General features: G+C 43.1%; 1 protein-coding gene across 1 annotated transcript in view; it reads left to right on the plus strand.

Moving 5' to 3' along the window:
- The window catches only part of dchs1b (dachsous cadherin-related 1b), an 84662-nt gene extending 73127 nt beyond the window's left edge, over positions 1-11535 (plus strand). Inside the window, exons 15-28 of the mRNA XM_079650656.1 lie at positions 834-1073; positions 1396-1521; positions 1664-1873; positions 2395-2651; positions 3002-3208; positions 3316-3712; positions 3840-3953; positions 4099-4462; positions 4806-4936; positions 5607-5893; positions 6412-6553; positions 6691-6862; positions 6949-7358; positions 7468-11535. Coding sequence (XP_079506782.1) covers positions 834-1073; positions 1396-1521; positions 1664-1873; positions 2395-2651; positions 3002-3208; positions 3316-3712; positions 3840-3953; positions 4099-4462; positions 4806-4936; positions 5607-5893; positions 6412-6553; positions 6691-6862; positions 6949-7358; positions 7468-9515 — 5105 coding nt within the window. The 3' untranslated portion in view covers positions 9516-11535. The remainder of the gene's footprint in view (positions 1-833; positions 1074-1395; positions 1522-1663; positions 1874-2394; positions 2652-3001; positions 3209-3315; positions 3713-3839; positions 3954-4098; positions 4463-4805; positions 4937-5606; positions 5894-6411; positions 6554-6690; positions 6863-6948; positions 7359-7467) is intronic.
- The last annotated feature ends 957 nt before the right edge of the window (positions 11536-12492 follow it).

Raw genomic sequence — 12492 nt, forward strand, 5'->3', positions numbered from 1 at the left:
TGTTTTACATCTGTTTGCATTTGGCTAAAAACCAATGGAGCTAGCAAAGCCTCACAGGAACATCAGAGCCTCAGCTTAACACACCAGTAAACACACAATGAATAGGTTTGGCATGCTGCAGCATTAATAAAATACACACATCTTTTCAGCTACATTACACAATGTTGTGTATTGTACACACACTTTTATATTTCCTTTCACTTTGACTGACCATCATTGTATTCAGGGGGGTGACAGTTGTGAGCTGTTGGCATTAAAGGTAGGGGAGTAACTGAAGCCAGAGTCTGAGTAGTGGTGTTTTTTCTCAATAATCTATGTGAACGAGTTACATTAGTAATGTTTAAGGGCTAACAGATACTGCAATTTAGTACAGAGCAAAACAAAAGAGGTACATTTTAATAGAGGTCAAAGGTTGATTATAGTTGGCTACTATGTACTTTCAGGTTGTAGTCTGGACTCTGTGTGTGGTTGCCTGAGTACCTGCACACACAATAATCCTACATGTTCACTGATAAAAAGCTCTGATTCACATTTGTATGCATTTTCAAAGTTCAAGAATTCGTAAGCTTGGCTGTGGTCTCTCACTTACTGTGGAAACTCTCATAAAGCAAAGCTGTAAAGGTTTATTTTTACTAGTCCTTCCAGGCATACAACAACTGCCTCTCTCAGGTAGACACAATTTCACGTTCACACAAATAATCTGACACACATTCAGACCCGAACACACCGACACACACAATTCAAGACCAAGGCATTCCACTTGAGAATAGGTATTTAAAGTGAAGTAATCCAGGAAATGGGGTTTAAAAGAAATCCTCTTTTCTCTTTTGTAGGTTCTCTCTCCATCCTTAAAGCACTAGACCGAGAAGAGCAGGAGGTGTTCAATCTGACCATTATAGCAGAGGATCATGGGATGCCTCAGCTTTCCACAGTTCAGGTGCTGAGTGTGCAGGTGATCGATGTGAACGATGAAGCTCCAATATTCCAGCGGGCAGAGTTTGAGGCCCAGGTGATGGAAAACCAAGGACCAGGAACAACCGTGCTGAAAGTTACTGCCACTGACCGGGACCAAGGTTGGTTTGCAAAAGAAAAAAGAAAGAACCAGGCTCTGTTCACTTACTACTAAAATTCACTGTAGCATTGAATGATTAAAACGTTACAGCTGATTCATATGATCTACATATGCCTCCAGTTTGCCCAGAAGGCCACAGAATGAAACAATAGAGGCACATAAATGGTTCTGTGAACATAATGACTTTAAACCAAACCACATGCTCATGCTAATGAAAATGTGTGGTCACACACGTTCACAGCCTCATATTTCTGCATTGGAATTTGCTTCAAGTTTGCCCTGGCTTTTTTTCTAATTTATGTCTGATTTGTGTTTCAATGCAGGTTCTAATGGCCAAGTGACATATGGAGGTGTGACAGAGGAAGGCTTCATCATCAACCCTATGACAGGAGTCATCACCACTACGAGGGAACTAGATGCAGAGCTCCAGGATCACTACACACTCACTGGTATTATTATATTCATCGTCTCAAACAAATACATTCAACTAGTTATATACTAATAGAGTTCAAGCTCATTAAAGTACCTTATATTAAAATGTTGTATTGGTTCTAACTTCTCATCAGCTAAACAATGTGCATCTCTTTTCAGTTTATGCCAGGGATGGAGGTCTGCCTTCTAACTTTGCCACGGCTGTAGTCCGTGTGGCGGTGCAGGATGTAAATGACAACACTCCAGTCTTTGCACAGTCATGGTACGGACTGGAGGTGCCAGAGAACCAGGCGCCCGTTGAGCTTTGCTTCCTCAAGGCCACAGACCCTGACACAGGTCCTGGAGGAGAGCTGGAGTACAGGATCACTGGTGAGGAACAGCATTGTGTGTGTAACCAGAGTATTTTATTATAATTGATTTAAGGGGCAATTTAGTTCACCATAATTGCTGTAATTGCTGTTTGAGGGTGTGTCGGATGGGGAAATAACAATATCCTGGGATAGTCAGTCAATTTTTGTCATTTTTGGTGTTTACAGTCTTAAAACTGTGGAGTTTAAATTAAGAGATTGTTGACAGATTATTCCAGTTGGCACTGTGTGTTGTTGGTGATATAGTTATACTGAGAGTGTGCAGGATTCGATTGAGAGGCTATACATGGAGCATTCAATCTAATGTTTTGATTTTGACAGTTCTCTTTCCCTCCCATATCCAAAATCCGATCTTGCTCATGACTTTCTTTTGTCTTATTTCAAACAAAGTATGTTTCATACGGTTTGGAGCCCATTCAAACTTAAGTGCAGTGTTGGCACAGATGTTTTGAACATTATGACCACAGAAATTCTTGGATTCTGAAAGTTTTACTTTCTTTTCCCAAAAAATTCTCCATCCAGCTGGAGACCCTGATGGAGATTTCCACCTCGAAACAAGCACTGGAGCCCTGTCCACGTCACGCGGCCTAGACAGGGAAACCAAGACTGAATATATTCTGGAGGTGATGGCCACGGACCGAGGCAGCCCTGCTCTCAGCGCTACTGTCACAGTGGAAGTGAAAGTGATGGATGTCAATGACAACAACCCTGTCTTCAGCAGAAGTAGCTACTCTGTTGAAGTGTCAGAGGATGCTGCAGAGGGGTTCAAAGTTCTGGAGGTAAGTGGAAAGGGGAATTTAGATAATACTATGTCCAAACATTGCACAAACAAACTGGATATCTCACTTTGCTTACAAAAGTAGGGCCGTTACGGTATCATATTCCACTACAAGGATAACATGGCCAAAATAATCCATAAAAAACATATTATTGTGTTTTTAAAAGAACATTTGGAGAAAACCGGCTCATTAAACTTAGAATTTTACTAACACAATATTTATTTAACATTGTTAAATATCACAGTTATGGTCTATACTTTTATATCATGGACATGCCAAAAGCAAATATGTGCATATCTTAATACAGGTAGTACTCATTTAATCCTAAAAATGCATTCTTCTATCTCCAGGTGTCAGCCACAGATGCAGACGATAACCTCAATGGGAAGGTTTTGTACTTCCTTAGCCCAGAGGCGCACGGAGCATTCAGTGTGGATGAAAGCACCGGTGTTATCACCACGGCAGCACCTCTGGACCGTGAAAAGAGGGCGTTATACAGCTTCCAGGTGTTTGCAGTTGACCTTTCACCCGCTGAACCCAGAAACACCTCTGCTCAGGTAAATAAAGGGGTGGAAAAACTTTACAAATGTGTGATTTGTGAGTATTTATTTATGTTAATTACATTTTCAATAAACTTAACCCAGATGTGATTTATTCCTTGTAGGTAACAGTCACCATCCTAGATGTCAACGACAACACTCCCTTCTTCATCCAGGATCCGCTGGTCATCGAGGTGTCCAGCAGGCGTTCCCAGCGAGTGCTTGCCACCATGAAGGCCGAGGATAAAGACTTTGGTGCCAACGGTTCTGTGTTTTACCGTTTCGCCATGCCAGTCAAAGGCTTCAGCATCAACTCCCTGACTGGGGAGATCCAGGCCACTGAGCCACTGGGGGATCTGACCCAGGCTCAGAGGACCCTGATAGTGGAGGCCATGGACCAGGGCAGTCAAGCTCAGTCTGCACAGGGAGTGGTGGTGATTTACGTGAAGGAGGTGGAATACAACGGAATTCGCTTCTCTAGGAATGCCAGAGACGTCAGCCTACAGGAAAACGCTGTGAAAGGTCTGAAATTAATGTATCATTAGAGATAAATTCATCATCTAGGTTAATAAGTCCTCCTTTATACTGAGAAAAACTCTCTGCGATCACATTTTACTAACTTGTTCTCTTCTGTACTTCATAAATTCAGGCACAAGTGTGGCTCAAGCTCAGGCTCAACACCCAGATGGCACACGTAATGATATCAGCTACACCCTTTTCAGTGGAAACAGAAGGCAGGCCTTCAGCATCACCTCCGCAACAGGTACAACTCACATAAAACACAGTCATTATTCAAAGTGTTATGCCCTTTTACATTTTAATCAAATGTAGATTTAAAAGACAAAACATATTAGTTTGTTTTATTTTTTAATGGTTTTCTGATCCTCATTTTGCACTCGAATCTTCAGGTGAAATCCTGGTGAAAAGTCCTAATGGGCTGGACTTTGAAGATACCCCCAGGCTCCGTCTAGTTGTGAAGGCTGAAACCTTGTCCTCCACGTCTTTCATGGCTATAAACCTGATCCTGCAGGATGTCAATGACAACCTTCCTCGCTTTCAGCTGCAGAATTATGTGGCCTACATGAGAGAAGCACAGGGATATGAAATGCCCATCATACAGGTGATGGCTGAGGATGTAGATCAGGGCCAAAATGGTCAGGTGACATACTCCATCCAGTCATCAGGCGTGAGCGGCCTGTTCAAGATCGACCCGATGACAGGAAGCATCACCACAGCAGCCATCATGGATCGTGAGATCTTTACCCAGACCAAGTGAGTACAGATCCACTCTCTTTGCACATTTTGTTGATGGATATATATCTGTAACCAATGTTTGAGCTGCTGCTTGAGTGTACGGCGACCTGTGTTTGTACGGCGACCTTGAGAGCCTTGAAAGGCGCCTATATAAAATAAATGAATTATTATTATTATTACAATAAAAGTATCTATACACAGAGGTAAATATGTACTGAAGAAAGAAAAAAAAAGAAGACATTTCATATCACATCATAATCGCTCTGGTGCAATTTCTAACTGTAAATCACCATCATTTGAATTAAACTTTTAAGAGCCATAACATCATTTTGGACAACCTTTTTTTAACCCCCTTCCACAGGCTTGTAGTTACAGCAACTGATAGAGGAATTCCAGGGTTGGCTGGTTCGGCCACATTGACAGTGATAATTGTTGACCAGAATGACAACAGTCCCACTATCCCTCTGCCCAAGGAAGTCCGCATCCCAGAGAGTAAGTGCTTTAAAGGTCCCATGACATGCTTTTCCGGTTATTACCCGTCCCCTTGTGTGTTATGTAGCTTTTTATGCATGTAAACGGTCTGCAGAGTCAGAAACCCTCAAAGTACACCCTGTAGCGAGTAAAACTCTAACACATAAAATACCTGTCTATGCTGCCCCAGAACGCCTCGTTGGAGATCTTTCTTTTTCCATTTTTTTCTTCCTGGTCATAGTGACGATGTCCAGCTGTAACGGTGGTTGACAAATCAGAACAGAGTGGGCGAGCTGACCAATCAGAGCACAGTGGGCTCATAGGGGGGGGGGGGGACAGGAGCTCCAACAAGGCGTGTAGGACAGAGAGTTAATACACATACTATACAGAGATGCTGTATGAGAAAAACAATGTTATGTTGGAACAATGTAAATCTATTCTAGTAGACCTCAACAATGGAATTATGATCAGTAGAAATGGCCATGTCGTGGGACCTTTAATTTGTAGTCCATCTTATGTAGGTCAGTTTAAAGCAAAATCTTACAATTTTAAAAACAGACAAGCCCTGTGCGAGAATCTGTACTTGTGCATCACAACTGTGCATTGGTTCAAAAACAAGGAAGAGCATACTTTAAGCCACAGTTGGTAAAATACAACTTACATGTTTTTGTTCAATCCCTTTCTCTACCAGATATGTTGATTGGCACAGAGATCACTCTCGTGACGGGTAACGACGTCGACTCCAGTCCGGCCCTGTCCTACTCCTTACAGCTGGACCCGACAGCATTAGGCAAGTTTGGGATTCACCGCTACAGTGGAGGCGTGTCACTCACTGCCCCTCTGGACTTCGAGGAGAAGACATGGTACACCCTGACTGTCAGAGCCACGGATAGCCAGCACCAAACTGAGGCCAACATAACAATACTGGTGGAGGATATTAATGACAATGCACCTGCATTCACCAACGATCTTTATCAGGTAGGAAGGCTTTTAAATCAAGACGATGTTCTGTTTTTGCCCCGGTACATTTATTCATGGTACAAAATTAGATTAGTTTCCATTGTTTACTACTTGCTGCCTGAGGAAACTGAGGAAATGCCCAGAATAATTGCGTTTATATTTCTGATTTTTTCACACCATATAAAGTTTGATAGGCAATTAGACTCCCTAAGAAATCTTTTTTTGTTATCTTAAAGAACAAAAACTGCAATATTACACACACGGTAAAAATCCCTCATGCAAATTCCCAAGGTGCACACAGTGATAAAAGTTAACTGCAGAATGTTGCCTGGGGAAACGTTGCAGAGATCAGCTTGTTCCTTCTTTGCCTAAGGAAAAAACAGGAACTACAATATAAAATTCAATTTCTCCCTCTGTGAGTTTATTGCCCTTCGGGAATTTTATTAAAGTGCCGTCCACTTTTAAGTTATTTGTTTGTTTATTCAAGTCATTTTCTCTGATGTTAATATGTTGTTATTAATATCTTTGCACCACAGGTAACTCTTCCTGAGCACACACCACCAGGTAGTGTTGTTATCACAGTAACAGCAACTGACAGGGACTCTGGAGAAAACGGCAAGATCACGTACAGAGTGACGTCATCAACCCAGGAGGGATTCTACATTGACCCTAATAACGGTATACAACCTTGGTTTCCTCAATGATATATATTAGCGCCATAAAGGGTTTTTTAAAAAGGTCATATGTTATTCATTACATTTTAAAGATAAGTTCCCCAGCACAAAGTCTGACTTTCTGTCATCCTCTGTATCCAGGAACACTGTTCCTCAATCACAGAGCGGAGTTCGACCCTGAACGTCCGTCGGTCAGTATTGTTATTGAAGCTAGTGATGGAGGCTCTCCTTCACTGTCCTCCCTCACCACTGTCCAGGTCCAAATATCTGACGTCAATGACAATGCTCCTGTGTTTCACCAATCAGAGTACAGGTCAGTGTACTCTCTTTAACATTCTGGTTGTGTTATGATGTAACCTCAACAGCTTTTTACAAATAAATGCTTTTCTCTGCCTGCAGGGCTACAGTGTCCGAGGATACCATCCCAGGGTCCACAGTTCTGACTTTCGAAGCCTTTGACAGTGACCTTTCCCGAGAAAACTGCGGCTTTGATTTTGCTATAGCCAATGGCAATGAGGGAAATGCATTCCAGATTGAAAGCAGCGTGCGGTTCCTGGAGGGGCGGGGCTTTCAGACCGTCGGGACTCTGCTGTTGGCCGAGGGGCTCGACTTTGAAACCAAGCCCCTTTACAACCTCACTGTGGTGGTGTCGGACCGTGGTGTGCCCCAGAGGAGCTCTAGTGTTGCTGCGGTGATAACCATTGGTGATGTGAATGATAACCCTCCCGTGTTTAGCCGAGCAGAATATACCGTGTCTCTGAGTGAGGGAGCTGCCGCTGGGACTGAGATCATACGACTGACTGCTACAGGTGAGCAAACGTCTACTATTATATACCCAATAATCTTGTATTTTCCATAATCCCCGCTTACTTTGTCCTCCAGTTAATTAATCATACTCTGTTGTTGTGTTTTTGCCAGACCCGGACTCAACTCCCAATGCTGAGGTCCAGTATACTATCAGTTCTGGAGATGAAGTGAACTTATTTACCATTGACCAGTGGACTGGAGCCTTGCGGCTTCAGCGAACACTCGATCGTGAGCACCAACCCACACATGTTGTCATCATCCAGGCCACAGATGGACAGGGTCACTTTGCGCTCGCTCCAGTCATTGTTGAGGTCAAAGATGTGAATGACAATCATCCGTTCTTCCCTGTGGAAGTCCTCACAGCCAGTATCAAAGAAAACCGGCCAGCAAACTCAGCTGTGACTGTTCTTCATGCCATTGACCACGACACAGGTGTTTTTGGCCAACTGAAGTACCACATTGTGGAGCGGTCTGCGGCGGGAAGAGACAGCTTCACTGTGGACCAGAACACCGGAGAAATCAAAAGCAAAGTTCCCTTTGACTTTGAGAAGGTCAACTCCTTTAACTTTGTAGCAGTGGCAGTAGATTCAGGAAACCACTCGGCCACTGTTACTGTACAAGTGTTTGTCACAGGTGAAGATGAGTATGATCCACTCTTCACATCCTCTGAATTCTCCTTTGAAGTCCCAGAAGGAGCTCAGAAAGGCCAAAGCATTGGACAGATCCAGGCAAATGATGAGGATGAAGGGGTGGATGGTATTGTTCTCTATTCTCTTCCCACCAGCTCTCAGTACTTTGATGTAAACAAAACCACTGGGGTCCTTTTCTTAAAGTTGGACGGTTCAGGCAGCAGTGGCAGCAGCGGCTCAGGTCGGGGCAAACGGGAAACCAGGCTGATGACCGTAGATGTGAAAGCTCACAGTCCTCTAGATGCATCTCGCACCACTACAGCCCACGTCTCCATCGACGTCTCAAACACCAACTTCGGCCTGGCCCAAGATGTCAACATCCTGCTGATCTGCATCATTGCTGTGTCCCTCGGTTTTATCGTATTGCTTGTGATCATGGCTGTGGTGATCTTCCTTGTCAAGTCACGCAGAAAGAAAAAAGCCCAAGATGCAGGAAACAGGACTGTTGCATCAGGAACAGCTCTGCAGAAACTAGATGATTGCAACTCAAGGTCAGGAGGGGAGAGGATTTACCACCAAGCCTTGCCGGGCTATGCTGGAGATCAGGGTGTGGCTGGAGGTGGACCCTACACTAGAGGGGGCTCCCTGGATCCCTCTCACTCCAGTGGAAGAGGATCAGCAGAGGCAGCGGAGGACGATGAGATCAGGATGATAAACGAGTATCCCCGCGTTGCCTCCATCACCTCGTCCATGCAGGAGCACATCTCTGCCAGAGGACCAGACTCTGGAATTCAGCAGGACGCCGATCAGCTCTCCGATATCTCCTGTGAGCCGGCAGCTTTGGAGGGCAGCACTTGGTTCAAAGGAAAGAAACTGGGAGGCAGTATCAGTGGGACCCTGCTCTCTGGTCAACTACCGGTCTATAGGGATGAGGGAGGTGGGTACCTAGGAGCAGGACGTGGCCTCAATATTACACTCCCCAAGGATTACGCCTTCCCAGAGGATGGTAAACCTAGAGTGGATGGTTCCCTCACGGCTATTGTTGCCAGTGATGAGGAGCTACGCGGTAGCTATAACTGGGATTACCTACTCAACTGGTGCCCTCAGTTCCAGCCTCTGGCTAATGTCTTCACAGAGATCGCCAGGCTGAAAGATGAAACTGCACATCAGACCCAGAATCCTCGTCAACCTTTCCAGCCAAAGCACAAAATGGATCCCAAACCTAGAATTGATCCTCCGCCACTCATCACATCAGTGGCTCATCCAGGGGCCATGTCAGTTCCCCCCAAGGTCCCTGTGATTGGACGGACATTCCCCCACTTGGCCTCACTCCGCAGGTCCCCTATCAGTCATGAGGGATCCATTTCCTCAGCAGCGATGTCCCCAAGCTTCTCCCCTTCGCTGTCCCCTCTGGCAGCTCGATCTCCTGCTATTTCTCCCTTTGGAGTCAACCAGGGGCCGTCAGCGTCCATGATCAGCACCAGGGAGCCCTCGCTGGACCAGAGTCCAGATCGTGAGATGAGAATATGATCTAGAAACTAAACAAATATTTAAGTCAGACAAACTGAATCCTTTTGGCTGTTCTTTTGATGGAATGAAAAAAAGCCAATGGAGGGGGCAGTTGTACTCTCATTCTCAGAAACAAAGTTTCAGCCTGAGAAAGGAGCTTAAAAAAAATGAGGTGTGTTTCAAGTGTCTGACCAAAATGAATTTTGGAAAATAAACACATCCACAAAAACATACTTAACCTTCTCATGGTAGAATATGTGCATACTTTGAAGTATTTCCATTGATCCGTAGTGTCACAGGAATATACAAAATGGGAACATGTGCCTGGGTTGACAGGACGGCCCACCCTCACAACAGTGACGCAGGTCTCCATGAACTGATCGGGCTTAAGGGCTAAACTGACCTCTTCATCGGAATGTGCTCTTACTGCTCTTGCAGTCAGAGATCCCTTAGTGTGTAGATAGATACATGTGTAGTTTTCATGTCCCTCGCTGGCTGGCCAGGGAGCTAAGGACCTTGCTCCTCTCTTTGTGTCTGTGGACATTTTTACACTCCAGTATTAATCTCATCTAGTGGCTGCGTTTAAAATGGCCTCTGGACAAGTGTGTGTGAATCCCATGGACATACAAACAATGTGTGTTCACAAAAACACTGATTCATTGAACTGACAATGCATTAAACAGTGGAGCAGCACTGGTGATTAGGGTTTTTCACACCAATTCAGATGACAGTTGTTTTCATTTTACTTTTATATATTTTTATATACAATTATTATTTCAGATCCAGAAATGCCATTATTCCACATGGGAGGTTATTGTTATTGTGTATTTGCATATGTGTATATTTGTATGTATGCAGCCTACGCTATGTACTGTATGTGTCTCCTAGGTTTTAGAGACTCTTGTGATGGTTCTGATGTGAGTGAGAGGGGGATGTTGTGTTTTTAGCATTATTTATATAAAAACAGGACTTGCTGCCACATTTTGACAGTAGGAAACCAAGCACAGCTCACACTATGCTGTGTTGTTACCTTAAGAATTTTTCTTTTTTTGTCAAAATTGTAGATCATCCAAAATCCAAAACAGAAACTGTATGGAAACCTGTGATTGATCTTAATGCCTGCTTCTCCAGTAGCTCAGCACTCTATTGTGGTGTGCAGTTTTGCACGGCAGCACATTCCCTTTGTTATTCAAGGGCAACTCAACTTGCTGTTCACCTCTGTGTCTTTGACAGAAAAAGTGCTTCCTGAAATGTACACCAGTCATTAACTTAAATGCATTTTACTGTGAAGTTGTTCATCTCAGCACAACGTAAATAACATGCAATGCATGGGCTGGGCTTTTCATAGGAAAGTGGAATAACTTGGAGAAACACGTGATTACGGAGTAGCACGTGATACAGACAAGTGGGAAGCAAATCCCTGAACTCATTAGCCCTGATGAATGTACAAAGATTAAGCAACCAGTGCAGTATTTATTTTCCATGTTAACTCTCAGTTCTGTGCATTTTTATTGCTATATGATTCACTCTTCTGTATTGCCACCAACATGATGAGGTGTTTTCTGGTTCCATGTGTTTAACTCATCATCTGCACCCTTTCTTCTGCTCTCATTGTTCAGATCGAGTTTTACAGATCTGATTGCCGAGCACGAGGCAACAGGCTTCAAATGTGTCTTTTCATTATCTCATGCGTATTTATCCTATTTAATATTTTTCGGGTATTTGCAGAGATTGGAAGACTTTTGTTTTCAAAAGACGGCTTCTACCTCTGTTCTGTGTTCAACAAAACGCTGCAAAACCCCTCATTCAAATTTGGCATTGGTTTAATCAAAAACTTCACATCCAAAAAGCCTAACTCTAGCACATCATCTTTCCAACTCATAATCATGCTGCAAGGACATTTTCTGTATTGGAGGACCTCCATTTGGACTTCAGTTTGAGAAGACTGTCGGGGACTGATCAGTGAAGCAATGGCAACAAAAAGAAAGCTGTACATGTATTTAAAGCAAATAATAAATTCCTACTGATCTCTTTTGACAAACTAGAGTCAGCCTCATCTTTTTCAGAACTCATATCAAGGCTTTCAGGGAAGAACTGAAAATGTATATAAGTTTAAAAGTCTTACAGTTATCTTAGCTGGGAATGGTAACTTTGAAGCACTTTAACTGTAGAGAGCTTTTACTAAAATGAAGGGAAGACTTGGCTTTGGGCAGAATCACAGCCCAAATGATGACAGCAGCAACAGACAGAGACATACATCCAGTATGGTCACCATCTGGCTTCTGGAAAATTACTACATGTTCAATAAACTAATCCAGTTTATTATCATTATGATATTGAATTTGGTTTTATTTGTTTAAATTCAATCCAAGGAATTACATTTAAAGGACTGATTTCCTACATTGTTCCAAGATGTTAACAACCAATACTGACAAAAAAAACATTGTTACTTGTTATAACTTACAACGTAACATTTAAGCGTATCTTAAAAGTATGTTTTTGATCAATCATGATGCACATTAAACAACATCAAATTGAGTAAAATGATCTGCACATTTAAACCCTAAATTGACAAAATGTGTACATCCTGAAAATTGCAAACCACAAACAATTTCTTATATTTGCTCCTTACAAAAAGGCATCTATTAATTTTCTATCATAAGATACATTCAAAGTTAGCCTTTAGAGGTATTGGAGAAAACTGAGGTCCAGCCAAGATCCAGTCAGCAGTGGATTCAGTTCTCCCAGCTCATATAAAGGCATATGATGTTGACGTAGCTGAATAATTGCACATTGTTTATTTCATATGGAGCACAGACATGTTTGCATAGCTGCTGAGGATTTCTGCCTCATTTGGTCATCACACACAACCGTGCAGTGGTTCTGTGTTATTGTTCTGTACAGAAGGAGCTGGACATGGATTTTGACAAGATGGTGGAGAAGGAGCCAGATCCAAGCTCCTGCGGAACCAGTGAGAAAGGCACAGAACGTCATGTGA

The sequence above is a fragment of the Notothenia rossii genome (assembly GCF_949606895.1).
Source record: "Notothenia rossii genome assembly, chromosome: 9".
In the NCBI taxonomy this organism is placed as follows: domain Eukaryota; kingdom Metazoa; phylum Chordata; class Actinopteri; order Perciformes; family Nototheniidae; genus Notothenia; species Notothenia rossii.